Genomic DNA, 19,997 nt, shown 5'->3' with positions numbered 1-19,997 from the left:
TTTCAAATTCCAAGCATGTGTTCTCAGAGAGCTTTTGAAAGTATAGTTCTCTCAGTGAACTGTGTATTGGGCATGGGCTTTAAAACATCCATTCACATGATTTACTCACTGGTGTGTAAAGTGCACCTTCCATTCTTGCTGCTGTGAAGTCACACAGCAAAAATGGAGAATAAGGGGAGACGGGAGAATGCATGTGCTACCATAAGCATGCCGCAGCATTATGCTTCCCCAGACACTGCAGGGAATAAAGACATGTTATTAATTCACTCCTTCTGCTTTGAATTCTATAATTAGGAAGGTAGGAGTACAGCAACTCGACAAAAAGTCTGGTTTGTCCCCAAATGGGCCCCTACAGTGAATCACACTGCCTAATGGGGAAGGAAGTACGGCCAGGGGAGAAACTAGATGTGTCTGAAGGGAATGGAATATGTGAAGATGAAAAAATTGCTCTGCTGAATGAAGCATATAATCACAAGTCTCACTACAGCCGCAGTACACAGCTGACCTGAATAAGCACAGCAAGCCAATGCCAAGTACCTCCGAGAGAAAATAGTTTAGGACCTAAGGAGAGAATTAGCGGAAGTGTGTGTGTGTGTGTGTGTGTGTGTGTGTGTGTGTGTGTGTGTGCATCTGTGTATTTATAAATACATTTCATGGCTCTTGATAGCAGAAAACAGAAATAATTAACTATTAAATGTTGGACACTGTAGTTAAATATTGGGAACCTGGTGTTACTGAGAATATAGGTTCATCGTAGTGTTTGAGAGTTCCATTCTACTGGTCACTGTTTCTGGAACTCCTAAAACATCCTTTTCATTAATCAAGTCTCATACAACCCAGCATTAAATATACCATCCAAAATGCCTTTCACTAAGCTCACTTTTAAAAAGAGATTCTACTGTTTTGTTTTTTTTGTTTTTACAATATTCTCTTTATTGACCATGTCTATCGCATATATGTATCATTCATTTATCTGTTCATTCACCAAATATTCCTTATGGAATTACTGTTGGCAATGGCATTGGGAATAAAAAAGGTAATGATAAAGCCCTGAAAAGCTCCCAATCTAATTGCAAAGGCAAAATATGCACACGCACATGCACACACACACACACACACACATATAACATGACAAAATGCACCATTTAAAATCTTTGACCTTTAATTAATATCCTACTCAAAGAAAAAAATGTTTTCTTTAGCACTCCCTAAATATAACTAGCTAGGGTCCTAGTGACTAACTGCAGTAGTCCAATCTATTTCACATCTCAACGGTGTTGCAGGATACCAGTGACAAGAATTCTTTTCTCCTATGTTGTGCCCAAGGTTGTCTTTTTATAACTTACCCACATTAATCCTATTTATGTTCTAGATGCAATGGAGAACTTGACTATTCTATATGACAGCTCTTTAAGTTCTGGGGACACTGATTCACCTTAACCTCGCCTTCTGTGGTTCCGTTAGCTTCTTCAGTCTCCCTGTGCACCCTTATTTCTATGTTCACTAGCTCCTTTTCAATGTTCCTGTTCACAATGGACCAGAATTTTCCTCACAATTAACTGACAACTTAATTGTGATATTATTCATATAGCCTAGGATGGAAGGTTTACCTTTTTTTAAAAAATTTCACATTCATATTCTTAGGTACTCCTAACAAACATATGAAAGTAGTTACTATTTTAATCTCTATTTTATATAAAAGGAAAAACTGAAACTTCAAAAGGTAATATAACTTGGTCAAAGTCAGACAGTTCCCAGGTAACAGTTGAGGTTGAAACCCAGGGTAACTGGCTCCAAAGCCCGTGCTCTTAAATACTATGGCATGCAGTAGCCACATCATACCATTAACTCATTATTTAACCGATAATAATCTCAAAAACTAATTAAATTTAGAAAATTTCCAATAATGAACATTAAATTCTTCTTAGTCATGTTTCCACCACACTTTTATGTACATAAATGCCTGGATCGATCTATCTATCTATCTATCTATCTATCTATCTATCTATCTATCTATCTATCTTTGTGACCTTAGCTCAACATTTCAGCATTCAAAGACTATTCTGAATGTGATGTGATCTTCTCCTATCGAAGGGACTAATCGTCTAGCTTTCCACCACTTCCAAACTGAGTAAGCCTATCTGCTATGTGTTAATCAAATTACTAGGAACCTTTTTTCAGGATAAGGCTTAAACATAGGAATTGATGACTCTCCAATAGATTACACGCCCAACTGCCATGCCTATTAATTATTCTTTGAACACACTCATAAATGAGCAATGTTTCCTCCTAAGAGTATCCCATTCAGTCCATATGTTATCATCTTCTCCAAAGGCTGCTGTGGGAGATGTTTTTCTAATGTTTTATTATAGTTAAGAAACATCAGTCCTTGGTATTACTCATTCTACCTATCTGGCAATCCTACTGAAAAAGAATGCAATTATTCTGGAGTAATAGATTCTAAGTAAACTAATATTGACTAGTATTGGTTTTTAGTCATTTCCTTCTCAGTACCAGGATTTGTTTCTAAATATTTGCAAACTATTCATTTAATCATTCATTCTAGGATTTTGACAAGGACAAATATTAAGCTTCTTCTTGAATGATTACAGAATCCATTCTTTCCCCCTTTTAGAAATTCAGAAAACTCTGGCCTGTCTTAAGTATTCTGGTATCTCTCTCATTTTATCCATGATTTACTAACTACCCACAATGGCTCTAGGAGCACCTCTGTTAGCCTCTTCAATATGCAGTAAGTCCTGTTCTGAACATCAGTCATAGTTTATAGCTGCCACTGAGTGTACTCTTGTGATACCACTATTTGCCCCCTAGGTACTAGCTCCCAGCTGAGACTGCTATGGGTAACCCTCAAATGTAAAGGATCCAAGTTAAGGGAAGAAGGAAGCCAACAGCAAAGGAGCAAAAAGACTAGTAAAACTGGAGTAGCTACAGCAGTCCCTAGAGAGTCAACAATCAGGAAAAAATTCCAAATGGGATCTCAACTCCAATTCCAAAACTCAAATCAAGACTCAGAATTCTGACCTAGAGGGAATCTGACAGGGTTTGTCTTTGAAACTGCAGGGTGGCTGGGGGTGGAGAAGGAGAGACAATGGGAAAGACAGATACGAAACTGGGCCATTCCGTGAACTTCTTTCAAAAACAAAGCAAAGCATAGCACAGGGAGATCAGCTTGGTGCTTTGTGACCACCTAGAGGGGTGGGATAGGGAGGGTGGGAGGGAGGGAGATGCAAGAGGGAAGAGATATGGGAACATATGTATATGTATAACTGATTCACTTTGTTATAAAGCAGAAACTAACACACCATTGTAAAGCAATTATACTTCAATAAAGATGTTTAAAAAAAAAAAAAAAAAAAAGCAAAGGAGAAAGGGACCGTGGTCTGGCTGTGGGAAATAGGAAGTAAGGAAGGGGACTGCAGCAGAATGGGAAGTCAGAAGGAAAGGTGACATGCTGGCACGTCAGCAGAACAGGATACTAGCACCCAAGGCGGAAGCTAGAAGGATACAGAAACTCCAGGTTCCCCGGAGCACCAGGAAGATCTGGAGCCCCAGGATAAAGAGGTATTTGGGGAAGCAGAGAATGCCTCAAATTCCTGGTACCCCATACTTCCTTCCATAAATATAGCAAAAGGTACATATCCCAATACCTGCCTTTCATGAGGTTAAGGTTTATTGCTACACAGTGCTGGATTCTCCAGTTTGGGGCAATAAGCAGATGTAATTTAAAACAGCTGTCGTTGTACCTAGGGCCAAAGCTGTGAAGGAAAATCCTCCATTCTCTGAGTTATATTTTTTGTTTCACACCCTCCTTCCCTTATTCTCTCAATGTGAAGAGCCATCTCCCCACCTCCAAAGAAAACAGGAGCAAAATAGGCAGTGGCTGGTTCCTTCTTCTTTTTGCAGTAAATATGATGTCAACTTTTTCAGGAAGTGGTAGGATTATTTTCTGATTCTACTTGCCCATTTACTCTGAGAGTTAGCCTTTCTAATATTATTCTGAGAGTTCTGTTCTCTTATTCATCCTAAAACTCAATCCCTTCCTTCCATATTTTTAATAAATTGTCTTAAGGCTGAGCTCTCTGAACACCTCAAATAGCTATATCCGGGCAATGTGAGAAGTCTTTCCTTTTTCTTTCTTATTGGAAAATTTTAAACAATTGTATGGTTCAGATTTTTATTTTAAAGAATCCCCTCTCTCATAAGCACAGAGTTTTGTGTTTTCTAAAATGTCTCTAGCCATGGATTCATATTAATGTTTCCTATAAATTAAAATAAGAGCAAAGAAAATCTGTTTTATGACGCCTGATGTTTCTTTTTTGCTACAACAAATTCTTGGCTAACAAAGTTACTTTCCCCCTAACTTCCTGTACAGCAATTTCTCTTGTTGCCCCATCTGTTGAGAGACTGAAATGTCAGGAAAGCGAAGAGAAAATTTTATCAGACTTTTTTTTTTTTTTTTTTACCATGATGGGACTTTCAGCAGATGTTGGGATAGCTGAAGTTCTGTGTAAGTATATCTGAACAAAAACAAAATTAAATGGTATATGCAGGTGCTGAAGGGCTTTATGTTTTAATATGAAAAGAAACGTTCCATCGGTGTTAATTGTATGGATTCTATTTTCTTAGGGTGTCAAAATTCAGAATCATCTTTGAAATTGTGGAAACTATATTGCAGTCATTCTCCATTTCAAAGCAAATACCATGTGTATGGACAATAGGTTCTGAGTATGCAGAAGGGACATTGGCATGTGTCATAGCTATGGCTAAACTAAACAGCATCCAAAGCTTGGAGAAAATCCTACATTAAGAATGGAACTGGACATATCTGAAGACATAATAGGACCCTCAGGTCACACCTCTCAGTCATCTTCCATTTTTCATCTTTTTTTGGCCAAGTCGAGAGGCTTGCAGGATCTTAGTTCCCCGATCAGGGATGGAACTCGGGCCCCTGCGGTGAAAGCACCAAGTCTTAAACCCTGGACTGCCAGGGAATTCCCCCATTTCCCATCTTTCATTTTAGGTACCTGTCTGTCCCCCCAGTCTCCCCACTAGATTTTAGCTCCTTTAAGGTCCCACAGATTGTGTATTCATTTTTGCACAATTTCATAAATATTTAAAATCAAATGCATCATTTAATGTATTAGGAAAATGCTTGCTAAATAGCATTTGATAGATTGAATACATTAATTAGAAATTTAAATATCCATTTTCTCAGCTCTAAGTTTTAATATCCACATTATGTGCATATAGTTTGTATATTTTGGCTAAAAATACTCCTGGATGGTAGGACATCACACGTCTACAAACAGATCACAGGATCAATGACTTCCATCAGAAAATCAGAATAATGCTGAGAGGATCTGCAATACAGATCATGTTTACTTTACAACGTTTATTTGACACGAGAGAAATTATCTATGAAACCCGGGGGCTGACCTGTTTTGTCCAGACATGGTAGTTTAGAAAAAATTGTTTTTTCCATACTGTCTTTCGTCCAGCTGCAAGTTATTGAGGTACAAATTTTCAAATTAGAAACCAGATCAGAACTATCACTCTAGTGATGGAGTCTTCATCTGTCACTACTGAGCTCCTTGTTTTCTTTTTTCCCTTTCCATTCTGCCTCACTGCCTGTCACCCTGTAGGCTCAGTACTTCTCCCTTTGGCTTGCTTCATGCTGATGGTAAGTTATGTGTTTATTTAAAAAATCGTTTTGCAACCCTTCACATTCCAGCTCTCAACCGGGCAAGCTGTTGCCCGGCAACACTAAGTGGGACCCTCCTCTCAGGGGCTGAAACCAGAGGCTGCCGGCAGCAAACAAGGCCACTGGAAATCATCATCTAACTCGTTCCTGAGTCAATTACCGCAATCCAATGAAGTGCAAGACCTTTAGAGACTCAAGCAGGGTCTTTCCTTTCCCAGTCCTTTCCTCTGTAGAAAGTTATTCTATCATTGGGTAGTCCTTTGCTTTACATTCAGTTTAATTTCCTCCTGAAGACTAGAAAGACAATCTTGGAAATCATGAATTGTTTAAACACAGCATACAGCAGCCCCCAAACTGATGCCAAATTGATTCAAAATTTAAAGTCTAAATTAAAATATATTTATATTGGTTTAATGAAGTTTGGGGTGAATTGTTCTTTTTTTCATTTTCACTTGGGAGAGGTTTCTGGTTTTTTTTGTTTTTTTTTTTTAATGCTGATACTCAAGCCAAAGGTCAAGTGAAAAATCATTAGGGGCCTCCAGGTGTCGGTAGTTTTAGAAGCACCTCAGGTGTTTCTCATATGTGCTCCTAGGGTTGAGAATGGCTGTGCTAAGCGGTGCATCTCAGATTTTTACACCCATATGAATAATCTAGGGATCCTAAACTGTAGATTCTGATTAGGTAGGTCTGGGGTGGAACCTGAGAGTCCCAGGTGGAACCTTAGACCACATTTTGAATAGCAAAGGACTAGGGGTATGAGAACACTGAAAGTAGTTAAAAACTGGTTTAATATTGTTCAAAGGGCCCCAGAATAGATGGATATAAACATAGAGAAGGCCCCATCTTGTTCAGTATTCCGGAACGAAGACAATAGAAAGGTTTCAGGATAGCTTCTCCTCAGAGGATGCCAACAGGAAGGGCAAACAAGCTGGATTACACAAATAAGTTCCAAGATAACTAGATACATATACAGCTGTACTGGTAAGATAACATTTAACAGGGACAAATGAAATAGAGTCCTCTATTTAGCCACCCACCTCCCCAAAACCAAACCAGTCTAAGTACAGAATTGAAAAATGTGGCTTATCAACAACATTTATAAGCAAAAATTCAGGGTCCTAAATGCACAGTAAACTCAACATGAGTCTACATTTTATACATACATCAAGTGTTATTTTATGCCATGCTAAAAGAAATGTGTTCTTTATAATGAAGGAATGGTGGATTCACGTTACTCTCAGGCTCATTGAACCTTGAGTCAGAACAGTTTTGAGGTTTGATTTAAAAAGAACATGAAGAGGGGAGTGTCTGGACCAGAGTGAACAGGAGGTTAAAGAAAAAACTGACTGCCCAGGAGAAGAGAAAGCTTGGGGTGACATGATGGCTGTTTTCAAACCTCTGAGATAAGCTTTTATTTGGAAAAAGGATTGGGTTTGTTTCTACCAGTGGGTAAAAACCCAGAGGCATTTTGTTCATTGTGCTAGGCTCAAATTGAGAAGAAATAGGACTCCTCATGAAACTACATTTTCCATTACAGTAGCAACATAAGAGTATTCTGGATAATTGCTCAGTGGATTGGTATTGTGGAGCAGTACAGGGGTAGGATAAGATTTTTAACATTCTGTATTTTGAAATATTATTCTGTGTTGTTATTGTGAAAGAAAGCAAATTTACAGAATATTTAACATTTGTTGTTCCTATATCCTGACATCTCCACATATATTTAGATGTCACATTTCAACTCAACTAGGATATACATTCAGAAGTGAAATTTTATTTTTATAATTGGGATATATAGGAAACATTTCAGTTTGGAGCACAAATAAACAGCCAATTTTTGAGTACTTATAATGCCAATGCTCTGGCTAAAACTTCTTTAGATCATTTTCTCTCTACAAATTATCATTTGTCAGGAAAAAAGTCTCACTAATTATATTTTATTTGCTATCAAAGGTTCCTTTCCTGGTGGGACACCTTTTCAGATATTAACTCATTTGAATTTTGAAATACGTATGTGTGTGTATGTATATGTATATAAACACATACACACATACATATATTTAAAAATTCACTCAACTAAGTAGATATCATTTAAACCATTGTATGTCTTTGGCTCATAATTTTAAAGTTCCTTATTACTGAACAAAAAGCATACTCTTTTTCAAAAAAATTAAATGCAAGTAATCCTAGAATTTCAAATAGAGATTGTTTAAAATGTTAAAACCCAGTGGAAGTTGTGACCCACATCATTCACTATAGTTTATCAATCATGATAGAATCTCATGGTACCCAGCCCATCATTTTTAAGTACTTCACTGCCTAGTCCCCTTGCATCTCCTCCATGCTGTTATGTCTGACAGTGGTGCTAATATGTTGACAAATCAATCTATTCATTAATATTCAGCAGGCTTGCTGGATCTGCAAGGCTCATAAACTGTTACAAACACAGTTTAATTTTTAAATGACAATTGTCTTTCTTTTGTTTCTCATACCATTGGATTTCTGGGTCTCATCTACCCGAGGCTTATTTTCAATAGGGTTATTTTTTGTTTTGAACAATATGTAGTGAAAGAGGGACCTACAGCTGGTTCCTTTTCATGGCAAAGTGCTACTTCCAACTTAAGTGTTTAGCGTTCTGGAACACTGTTGGATTTTGAAAACATACCATGTGGTAATGGTGCTAGGCTTTTATTTAGCTTTGCTTTGTGTTTGTACTGGCTGTATTTTTCATCTCCAATTTCTGGGGGAAAAATGCACTTGTGACCAATTTTATTTGAATTTACCACATTGAATGGCAAAAAAAAAAATTGCTTTTAAAATAAAATTTAGATGCTTGGATAAATTTAGTGGTATATTATTATAGCCATTCTATGCCTTGGGATGCCATATATTCTGCACTGAACATAAATGTCAGCAGAGGATTGAGACCAAATGGAAGAATAAACTACAGCTGCGCTTATCAGGGGAAAGAAGCAGCAGAAATATTACCATTGAGACTGTTGGATCGCGCAGTGGAAAAAAACCTGTGTCACGGGTGCACCATCCCAAGTTGATAATTTTGAACTAAACATAAGTTATAGGATTAATGCAAGGGCATTTCCTTTTCTTTTTTTTCCTTGTCACATATGTCAAGGCTTCATGTCTGATCTTAATTCTTGATTATATCAACTAACCATGTGACTCTGAAGCTGAGCAGTGACAACACAGCAGGTGAGATGAGAATAGGTGCTTCTTCAGACTTCACCTGCAAGCACAGAAAATGATCTCTGTCTGCGGGGGTCGTGGGCTCTTTGTGAGACAATTTCTGAGGTTGCCTCTGTGTTGATTACTGCCTGCTTGCCTCCCTAATGGCATATAAAGGAATATCAAAACTCAGAAGGAAAAAATAGTAATTTATCCAGTGATCATCATGGTCTATTACTAACCTTCCTCAGATTTACCGTGTGTCTCTAATTGAACACATCAATTCAATCTGACAACGGAAACGTACTTTTACTCTAACAGAGGCTTTCCCATCACTGCAGGTTTGCCATCATTCTCCTAGTAGGATGATTTGCACTGAAGCAAATTATATTTCACCTTATTAGCTATACAATCCACCTCACATGGTTACCTGCGTCATCTCTCTTCTTCTTCTAAGAATAAATGCTTGGGTAAAAAAATGCTGTATAAAAAAGCCATTTATAAAGTAGAGTAATTTAAGATGTGTTAGGATCTTGACCAACTGAAGGAATGTAGAAAAAGAGAATTAATTTGACTTTCACACTTGCAAATTCTCCTTTGTGCGGGCAAAGCAGGTTTAGAGATTTAAGATTACATCTTCTTCATCTGCTCAGTCACCAAGCAAGGATTGGTATTATAGAAAAGGAACTATAACCCTCTAACTCTTCAGTAATATTCACATATAAAATAGTATATACATATATGTATGTATATATATAGATAGATATAGATACATAGACATAGTTTGTATATTTAACATGATAGACAACTTTTAGACCAGGTGTGCAAGAATTTTAGTCACACAAAAGGTTGCACTCCACTTATTCCTGGAACTTTCTTGCACTTTTGTCCCTTATTATTATTTTTTACAAAAGTGTCATATGCACCTGGTAAAAGATCTAAATCAATCAGTAGGAAGAGTTCAACTTGAAAGATAAAACCTAATATCTCATTATTAAACCTCTTTTAACTATGTAAAAAATTTCTTCTGATGACCTCTACACCTTAAAAAAAAATATGTGCAGTATCATTTATGCTTGATTCACTAACTTTAAGCTATTCAGAGTATGGATGAATGCCAGTCTGTGAAATGTTTATTAGTTTACAATGAGATAAGTATAGAAAGTGAGACTAAGTCTTTGGAAACTTTCACAGCATTTTGACATTGCTGTCACATTTTTATTATATTTCACGAAGTACTGATCCATTTGTTTGGAAATTAAAATAAAATAAAACTGGTCCTTTATCACATAGTTTGAGAAGAACCACCTTAAAAACAAAACAAAACATTGATTCTCTTCCATTAAGGACCATGAATCATTTCATTTTAGCTTTTTCTACCTCATTGTCCTTCATGCAATTAATTTAGTTACATTAAATTAATGTACTGGCTACTGTTGTAATTTAGAACAGTGCCTGGTGCACAACACAGGAGATATATATATATATATATATAAAACATTTATTCAAAAGGATTAACTCTATGATTAAATCATATATTAAATCATGCATGTGGTGAATGTACTGGGCTGGCCAAAAAGTTCATTCGGGTTTTTCCGTACACTCTTATGGGAAAACCCAAACGAACATTTTGGCCAACACAATACATAAGCCAATCCATTCACCTCGGCAGAATCGGATATGAACTCTGTGCAAGTTACAGCTCTTACAGCTCCTTTCACCGCTTCTCTGTCCTCCTTTCCAGTGTGAAAGAAGTTTCATTATTTACACATCCTTTTGCATAATTATAATGAAGTCGCATACGCTTGGTCTAAAGGTTTTCTATAATTTAAAATTAATAAGCAATATGTGGAATAATTTATATATAACTATTATGAACTATAGGATTATAACTCATACCCCCTATAGTCTATAACCTATAACCCTACAACCTGTAGCATCAAATTTCTACACCTATGCCCACTCAAAGGAGAATTTTCAAGTGTTAAAAGGATTCTCTCTTCCTATAGTCCCTTAATCACTCAAAATCATGACACACGTTAGTTTCTTCTTTATTACGCATAACTTTATGACACAAATTTTTGCATTTCCTGGAGTTTCTTTTTTCTTCTTTCATCTTGACATAGGAAGCTTGTCAAGAAGCTTTTTCTTATTTTTTTTCTTACTATTTTCATGGAAGTCTATATTGAAATACATTCAACATTTGGAACAAATTACAGGTCCTGATATTAAATATCTGATAAAGAAAATGACGTGGATACAAAAAAATGTTACAAATGAGAGGAATTTTTAATTCATCTAAATTTGAATATTGGAAACTTACTAAAATTTTTTTTAGAGCACTGTCAGCTGTCAGGTCTTTCAGGGGATCAGGGCTCCCGAGCAGTGTTTTAGAAAGTGTGCTCTATGGACTTCTTATAGTCTCAGAGCAAGATGGCAGTTTATGGGGGTGGAGTCTGGGAATCCCCATTATTAACTAGCTCCTCTGATTAACTGCTGGCATGCCAAAGTTAAAAAATGTCTGCTATATATTTAGAACTCGACAATTACAGGTAGTTTAAAATGAGCCATGATCAAGGAGGTTCTTTGGCAAAATTATGAGTAATCCCCTACCTTGCAAATATTCCTGTGTTCTGACTATTACGTAGTTTTTCCATTTCCTGTTTCTAAGCTCTACATCCCTGTTACCTATTTCTTAACTTATAGATTGAGTCTTGGTTGCAATTTTCTGGTTTTTTGGCCATGTCCATCCAGGATTCACCCTTATTATGTACTAGATGTGACAAACATGGAGGACAACCTGGCCTATCTCTTGTTATTTTGGAATTGCTAAAAATGCAATGAAAGAAAGGGCATATTGGTACATGATCAAATAAGGTGCAATTCTCTTTAGTTTCATCTGATTATCTAAAAAAACGTTTAAGTGACAATGGGCTGCCTGTTCCATAAGATGAAGTAAATCTGCCTAATCAAGTAACTATTTGAAAATAGGTGAACAAGTCCTTTCAAGGAACTGAGAAATGTCATGGCCATCCTATGTGCTGAGGACTAAGCTTAACCTAGTATGAGATAAAGCTGGAGGTGAGAGTGAGGCCATGTCTAATTACTGACAGGTAGTAATGGATAAACTGGATGGTCAAATGGCCATCAGATAGTCACAATGATGAAATCAAAGAAGGTACAACACACTGCCTTAGAATGAACTGAAATGTTCTCAAACTCCTCCCTTTCCATGATTACCTAAAGTCTCCTTTTGTGCAATTATTTGTAATCATATGATTCATTCTGGAGTGTTTTATTGTATACATGCATTTTTATTTAGTTATATATGTATAGCGATACATAATTTATACAAGTATTTAGTTATATATGTAATTGTGATTAAATATGTGTTTAGTTACATACATAATTATATAACTGTATGTGTGTGTGTGTAGAACTGAAAATATATATACAGAGAGATCGATTGATCATGGAATGTGATTGGAAATAGTGTTTAACACATTTAAGGTAATCTAGTTATGTCAATCACTGTGCTAACCACTTTCCAGTGCAATTTCATTTAATACTTAAAATAATCCAGTGAGTTAGTAACTAGTGTCACTATATTGCAGACAAGAAAACTGAGACCTGAAGGAATAAGTAACTTGGATGAGGTCACCAAGATGCTGAGTGGAAGCAACTCAGGTCTTTATCACAACATGATCCTGTTTCCCTGTCTTTTTAGACATTATTAAAAATTGTGTTGCTACAGTAGCTCTAAGCTAGTGAAAACATATTAAAAATTTAATGTGACAGCATGGCTAAATCCATTAGAAAGGATAATCAAGTGGCTGTAAATGCAGTGGGTAAGATCATCTGCCTTGGAGCAGGCTGACAGGATTTGCACCCTAGCCCCACCCAGGGAAGCCACTTAACCTTCTATGTCTGCAGTGCCTTATCTTTAAAATGGAAACAATTATAGTATCTACTCAAAGGTTGGGGACAATTAAATAAGTTCATATATGTAAAGTGTGTACAGTAGTGTTTGGCTACAGTGCAAAGGTTATAGATTAGTGATTCTTATTTTTTCTTTCAAAATTTAATTAATTTTACTATTACCATTTTACCTGTAACATTTGCTAAGTTAAATTTTCCCCAATTTTTTTCTCATTTTTCAAGTCATGCTTTAATTCACAAAAAAATCTGTTTTTATAACGGACATCTGTTAATGCTTTTGTGTTTGTTTTTAGCCTAGTATCTTTTCCCTGCAGGAACTTCCTCTCTCCAACCTGGAGGGGCTCTCCATCATCCACAGTGCCAATCAGAGCCAGGCTCCTGCCGTGACAATGTGATTGTTCCCAGGGTATTACAGGATTTAAGGGCAGCCAATCAGTGCCCCTTTCAGAGACTCTACAGTAGCTACTGACAGATAATTATGGTTCCATTCTGAGTCAAGTACAATGGGTAGCATGTAAGCCTGGAGCTGCTGGGAGATCACTTTGTACCACATGAAAAGCCCACCTGAGAAGGAAGCCATCGTAAAGCAAAGCAGAGGTAAGAGAGAGACAAATTTGACACTTGAACTATAGGATCCAGATGAATGGAGTTCACCTTCTGGACTTCCCCAGTTGTGTGAGTCAATAAATTATCTCTGTCTAACTTAAAGTTTCTATTATTTGCATGCAAGAGTCCTGATTAACTCACTGATAAATTATTAGTAAGCATATCTCTAATGCCAATACTCAGCTTATTATATTATAATAGCAAAAATAATTAATGAGTTTAAAATATTCCCTATAGGGCTTCCCTGGTGGCGCAGTGGTTGAGAATCTGCCTGCTAATGCAGGGGACACAGGTTCGAGCCCTGGTCTGGGAAGATCCCACATGCCGTGGAGCAACTAGGCCTGTGAGCCACAATTGCTGAGCCTGCGTGTCTGGAGCCTGTGCTCCGCAACAAGAGAGGCCGTGACAGTGAGAGGCCTGCGCACCGTGATGAAGAGTGGCCCCCACTTGCCACAACTAGAGAAAGCCCTCACACAGAAATGAAGACCCAACACAGCCAAAAAAGAAAAAAAAAAAAATTCCCTATAGGTTGCTAAATATCAAGACGTTAGAAATAAGCACCCTTTGGTGTGCAACAATGTATGTTGTAAAAAATGGAGAGAAACCAATGATTTCAAGTCCAAGCCCTACTACTGTGTGACCTTAGGCAAGTCATTGAACCTTTCTGGTTTCTAACATAGAGACTAAATCACGTTACTTATTAGAGGATTTCTGTGAGGATAAAATGGCACAATGATAGCTCAAGCACTCCAATATATAGTATTATATTTTACTGAGTCCATGTCTACACTAACAGGAAAAAAAAGCACGATAAAGGAATTTTCTCTTCCTGACACATCTACGTATGTTACAAAGACCTTACAACTTTCTTTTATCTTTTGCTTTTCCATGCCAAGAAAAAAAGTACAACTAACAATTTTTCTGAAGAACACTTGGGAAATGTGCACATCAGTTTGCATATAATTTCTAAAATTATACAATCAATTCTTGGTTACTCGCCAGAGCAACTGCTTAGCTTAGTGTTCTGCTATCCTTTTCCTAGATCCAAATCCTTGACTCACCCCACACCTGCGTTCTATAAATGCCTTTCACATCCTTTATCTCTTTCAGTCTCTATTACAACTTCATTATATGGGCAGGAATCATTACCCTGTTTTACAGATGAGAAACTGAAGCTCAGAAAAGGTAAGTGATGGCTAATGAGAATGGCAGGAAGTGCAACACCACAAACTGCTTCACTGCTGATCCTTACCTCTGATTTAGAGTCACTGAGGTTCCTAGATTTTTACTTCCTTGCATCTCGCATTTTAGTGGTTCTGGTGTGGTTTATAGTATCCTGAGACTGAAAATTCACTAATTTCAGTTGTGACCACCCTTTGCCCGATACTAGTTTGCTCGTGTACTCATCAGATCCTACGTGCTTAAAATTATTTGGTACCGGCCCTGTGATAATATCTAATCAGGAAACTATTTGTTCCCAACAAGACAGTGGAATAGAATCTGGGCCGGTAATTACTTTTGTAACACCTCAGCTAATATTATGACATAATTTAATTAGCTTTTCTTTATATTAAATAATACTTCTGTTCGTACACCAGCAGGTAGGTTAACTCATTTGCCATCTGAGCTTCATTGAGCAAATAGTACAACTCCTGTGCCTCAAAGGCAAGGACGAGCTAGAAAAAGATACTGAGAAGAGAGGCCAGTTAATTCCCAAACTGATGCTTGAGTCATTTAGAAGAAGGAGATTCTACCTGAGCTGGTTTCCACATCACTTTGTCTGAGTGGCAGGAAATTTTTAGTGCTTAGACATATCTATAGCCAAGTAAAATGTGTTCTTTCTGGTCAAATATAAATGCCTCTTGAATAATCCCATGTAATTCCCTCTTTGTAAAACGCTGTATCTCTTCCTTTTCATTCTTCAGGAACTGGCCTAAGTTCCATCTCCCCTGAAAATGCAATTCTGACTAGTCAAGTCCACAGTGATTCTCCCTTCTCTGAACTTGGAGACCCTGATTTTATACCAAGCTAACAATTCAAGGAAATAAATGATCATTTTCCCAAGTTCATATAACTCATCTCCCCAACAAACTTTCAAGGACATTTTATGAAAACTTGAAGGACATTTTATGTTTTGCCCTTTACTTTCATATTACTTATGCATGTATATTGTGGTTTCCCAACAAGAGTTTCTTGAGCTATTGATATCTATGCCTCTGGTTTCTATTACTAGTGATAATTAAACATTCATAATCTATAGCTTCTATCTCCACAGAAGGCCAGCATATTTCCATGATATCAGAGGGTGGGCATCATTTGTTCCACTACTTCAAGAAAAAGTACTCTACTACTCCAAGAAAACAAGTTTTTAATGTGAAGGCTATTTTCCTAATGTCCTATTCTTGCATAACAGGAAAATGTATGACTGGCTTTAGAGATATTTCAGATTTGCACTGTGGTAACAACATCAGGTTATCCTACTGGATTTCTAGATTATAGATATCAAACATACCTTTAACTGTATTTAAAGGTAATGTTCCCTGACAAGGTTAGGTCACAAGGTTATTTGATAATTCTCTCCTTTCTGCCTCCTGGCTGAGAAAAAGAATCACACTTCCCTTTTTTCCCCTATTGAATTATCCTAAATATTTCATTAGTCCTTTGGCTACATGGTAGTTCTTTTTAAGGTCACAGATTCCTTTAAAATATATCCACCTAGCTATGATTTACAACTAATTAAATGATGTTAAAGGTTGTTGACAAAATCAAAACTACAATGAGGTATCACCTCACACCAGTCAGAATGGCCATCATCAAAAAGTCTCCAAATAATAAATGCTGGCGAAGGTGTGGACAAAAGGGAACCCTCCTACACTGTTGGTGGGAATGTAAATTGGTGCAGCCACTATGGAAAACACTGTGGAGGTTCCTCAAAATACCAAAAATAGAGTTGCATATGATCCAGCAATCCCACTCCTGGGCATACACCCAGATAAAACTATAATTCGAAAAGATACACGCACCCCTATGTTCATAGCAGCACTATTTACAATAGCCAAGATATGGAAGCAACTTAAATGGCCATTGACAGAGGAACGGATAAAGAAGATGTGGTATATATGTACAATGGAATGTTACTCAGCCATCAAAAACAATGCAATAATGCCATTTGCAGCAACATGGATGGACCTAGAGATGATCATACTAAGTGAAGTAAGTCAGACAGAGAAAGACAAATACCATATGATATCACTTATATGTGGAATCTAAAATACAATACAAATCAACATATCTACAAAACAAAAACAGACTCACAGATATAGAGAACAGACTTGTAGTTGCCAAGGAGGGGAGGGGAGGGAAGGAATGGGCGTTTTGGATTAGCAGAGGCAGACAATTATATATAGGATGGATAAACAATAAGGTCCTACTGTATAGCACAGGGAACTATATTCGATATCCTGTGACAAACCATAATGGAAAAGAATATAAAAACATATATATATATATAATGTGATATATATAGATATATAATGTGTATATATATATATATATATGTATAGCTGAGTCACTTTGCTGTACAGAAGAAATTAACACAACATTGTAAATCAACTATACTTCAATAAAATTTTTTTAAAAAGTTTGCTGCCAGTAGTAACTCAAAGCTCTGATAATAGATGGATCGTGCCATTTAATATGAATGTAGTCTAAGAACTAATTGTCCAAGCAGTTTATACATGCTCTTTTCCAATTTCTGCACCACCACGTGCAATAACAGGTATCAAATAGATGTTTATCTATGAATGTATTTGCCTCTTTAAGTGGTGAAAAATCTCAACAAACTTAGAACTAGATGTTGCCTGAAAACTAAAAAGGAAGCAGGACCAGTGGTTACAGAATGTATGCTCAGAACATCTGGGTATAAATTCTGGCTCTGCCACTCACTAGCTTTGTGATTTTGGCAGGTGGTTCACTTCTTTTGATTCAGTGTTCTCACTTGAAATATAGATATAATAGCTACACCTGTCTTCAGGTTTTGTGTGTGTGTGTGTGTGTGTGTGTGTGTGTGTGAGATTTAAATAAACTCCAAAACACGTTCATGAGGAACTGCTTTCTGAAGCATGCAGTGAGCCATTTTTGCTGCCCTGACTGCCCCACTACTTCTTTTAAAACTATCTATCACTCTTCCTTTGAGAAGGAAACATTGATTAAGAAGAATTTAATTTTAAATAATGCAACACTGCCAAGGTAATCTATCCTAAAAAAAAAGCACCAGAGATACATATAAGAAATTATACGTAAAGGTTATCTAACACTGAACAAATAGAAATAACCTAAAAATATAATAGCGGGGAATATGTATAAAATATTATATATGCTCTAATGTCACATAAAGGAAAACAGTATACAAAGAATGCAGTATACTAATATATGTAATGTGACAATTAAAATATCAATGTCATAAGGTTCTTGTGTCCATAATAAGTTAAAAGTGCTTAATACAGAAATAGGCATATAGTAAATAAAAGATTACTGTTAGTAAAGATCAAGTATTACCATTATATCAATGTGTAAACATTTATAAGTTCTAAGGAAATACATCAAATATTAACAGTTTCTCTTTATTTCATTTACCTTTTAATGTGTATTTCTCAATTTCTCTATAATATATATACTTTTTACCAGTAGATATTTTTGTCTCCATTTCCTTTACTTCTCCACCCACCTCAACAAATTTGTGCCCCTGCCTTAGTGGGCAATTTGCAATAAGCATTTATCAATTTAAAAATTCACAACTGAACTAATAATATAACACAATGATGAAATCATTATCACTTTTGAATGGAAGATATTACCTTCATGAGAGATTTCCTTCCAGGGATTTGGTGGATACATGAAAGCTGCATTCTGGATTTGGTCATGTATGTCCTCATCTTCATTAAATGGGAATGTGCCACTTAGGCTTACATAGATGATGACCCCAACAGACCACATGTCTAGAGAGCGATTATAGCCCTTGTTCCTTAGAACCTCAGGAGCCAGGTAAGCTGGGGTACCCACCACTGACCTCCGGAAAGACTTCTCTCCAATGATCCGGGCAAAACCAAAATCACAAAGTTTCACCTGTTGATAATAACGGTTTGGAGATATAGTAAGGTCACAAATTGTGTGTCTTAGTCCACATCCGCTAAAAAACAACTATAATATTTTACATACATTGTATGGATTTCTCATGGTAGAATAGCTATTTTCCATTTTATGTACTTGAAGATAGTGGTTTATGTACTGATACAAAAGTATGCTTTTATTCATAAAAATATCATCTAAACATTCTCCTTCCCTCCTCTGTAAAACCAGAGATAAATGTGAAAATGTGTATACACAGAAGTGGGTAATATTGTTTTACCAGGCAGGAAAACATCATGCAAACTGATGGATTTAACTCAAGGGCTTATTATAAGTACAGGCTGAAGGATAAGCACAAGGACGCATCATGCCATCCACGATAATCCTCCAAATTAGCTCTGCATGGACACCTAGCCAGGACCTGAGGGTATCAGGGAACCAAGGCAGAAGAGCCACCTCAGTCAGGTCCCTTCAGATATGACAGTTCCTGGGAAGAGATCCAGTTGTCTTGCATCCTCTGAGTTGAGGAAAAGAAGAAACTTTTTTCCTTGCCCCTGAGAACAACACCGAACTGCAATATCTTGCCTAACAATAGAGAGCTGGTAGCATCCCTGGGACTCTTTAAGCATCTCCCTCTTAGGCCAGTGCTCCCAGCATTGACCTCGTGCTGCCAGTTCTCCAGGACGTCCACACGACAGAAGCAGAAGCAGAATGAGAGGCTCAGTGTGCATTATTAAGGCAGGCTGAACTGAGATGCACAGCGACAAAGCTGCAGTCCCCACAATATAAGAAGGGTAACAAATGGATGAAAACAGACAGGTGAAACTTGAAACAAAGGTTTTGAGGAGAAAGGGTGACAGAATGCTGCAGGGGAACCAGTGATGCTGTCGGCTGGCTTTTTGCTGAGAGGCTTTCATACTTGCCTGAGGGAAAGGATCAGCTGATGCTAGCAACACGTTTTCTGGTTTGAGGTCACAGTGAACAATATTTTTAAAGTGTAGATGACGTAAAGCTACAAGTATCTATAAAGGAAAAAATCATCAAAATCATTTTATTTTAGTCTAAAAGTTTATTTCAAAATGTTTTCTACTAGGACAAAAATTTAGAGGGTCAAGAGAAAACTCAAAATGAATGGTTGAGTTTCTTTATACTCCAGTCCCTGAAATGAGCTAGATTAACACAGCAGGTTTCTAAGGAAACTTTAATGGAAAAAGTATCATATTATGGTATCCATAGAGCAACCACAACAGGTATAGATAAAAGAATTCAACGATATCTAACAAGGATACATATTCTTGAATATTTTCAAAGAATGAGGACTCAGTCACTGTGCATTTTAAAATTTCATGAGTAGTTTTAATACATGGGCCTGCACACACATTATTCATTTGGTACGTATCCTGAACTCTGGAAGCTACAG

The 19,997-nt window shown here is 36.9% G+C and overlaps 1 protein-coding gene and 1 long non-coding RNA gene across 6 annotated transcripts in view; one reads left to right on the top strand and one right to left on the bottom strand.

Annotated features, from left to right (window-relative positions):
* Positions 1–19,997, top strand: part of LOC309656174 — an 822,990-nt gene that overhangs the window by 71,918 nt on the left and 731,075 nt on the right. The window lies entirely within an intron of this gene.
* The window catches only part of PRKD1 (protein kinase D1), a 466,527-nt gene that overhangs the window by 3,758 nt on the left and 442,772 nt on the right, over positions 1–19,997 (bottom strand). For 4 of the 5 annotated variants that reach the window (XM_082452100.1, XM_082452099.1, XM_082452098.1 and 1 more), the window contains 2 exons: positions 19,501–19,599; positions 18,307–18,574 (listed from right to left, as the gene is read on the bottom strand). In XM_082452100.1, the coding sequence (XP_082308226.1) occupies positions 18,307–18,574; positions 19,501–19,599 (367 nt within the window). The remainder of the gene's footprint in view (positions 1–18,306; positions 18,575–19,500; positions 19,600–19,997) is intronic. The other variant, XM_082452097.1, reaches the window with a different exon arrangement.

Source organism: Balaenoptera physalus, assembly GCF_965194825.1.
Source record: "Balaenoptera physalus genome assembly, chromosome: 2".
Classification (NCBI taxonomy): domain Eukaryota; kingdom Metazoa; phylum Chordata; class Mammalia; order Artiodactyla; family Balaenopteridae; genus Balaenoptera; species Balaenoptera physalus.
This window is presented reverse-complemented; position numbering and strand designations above follow the sequence as displayed.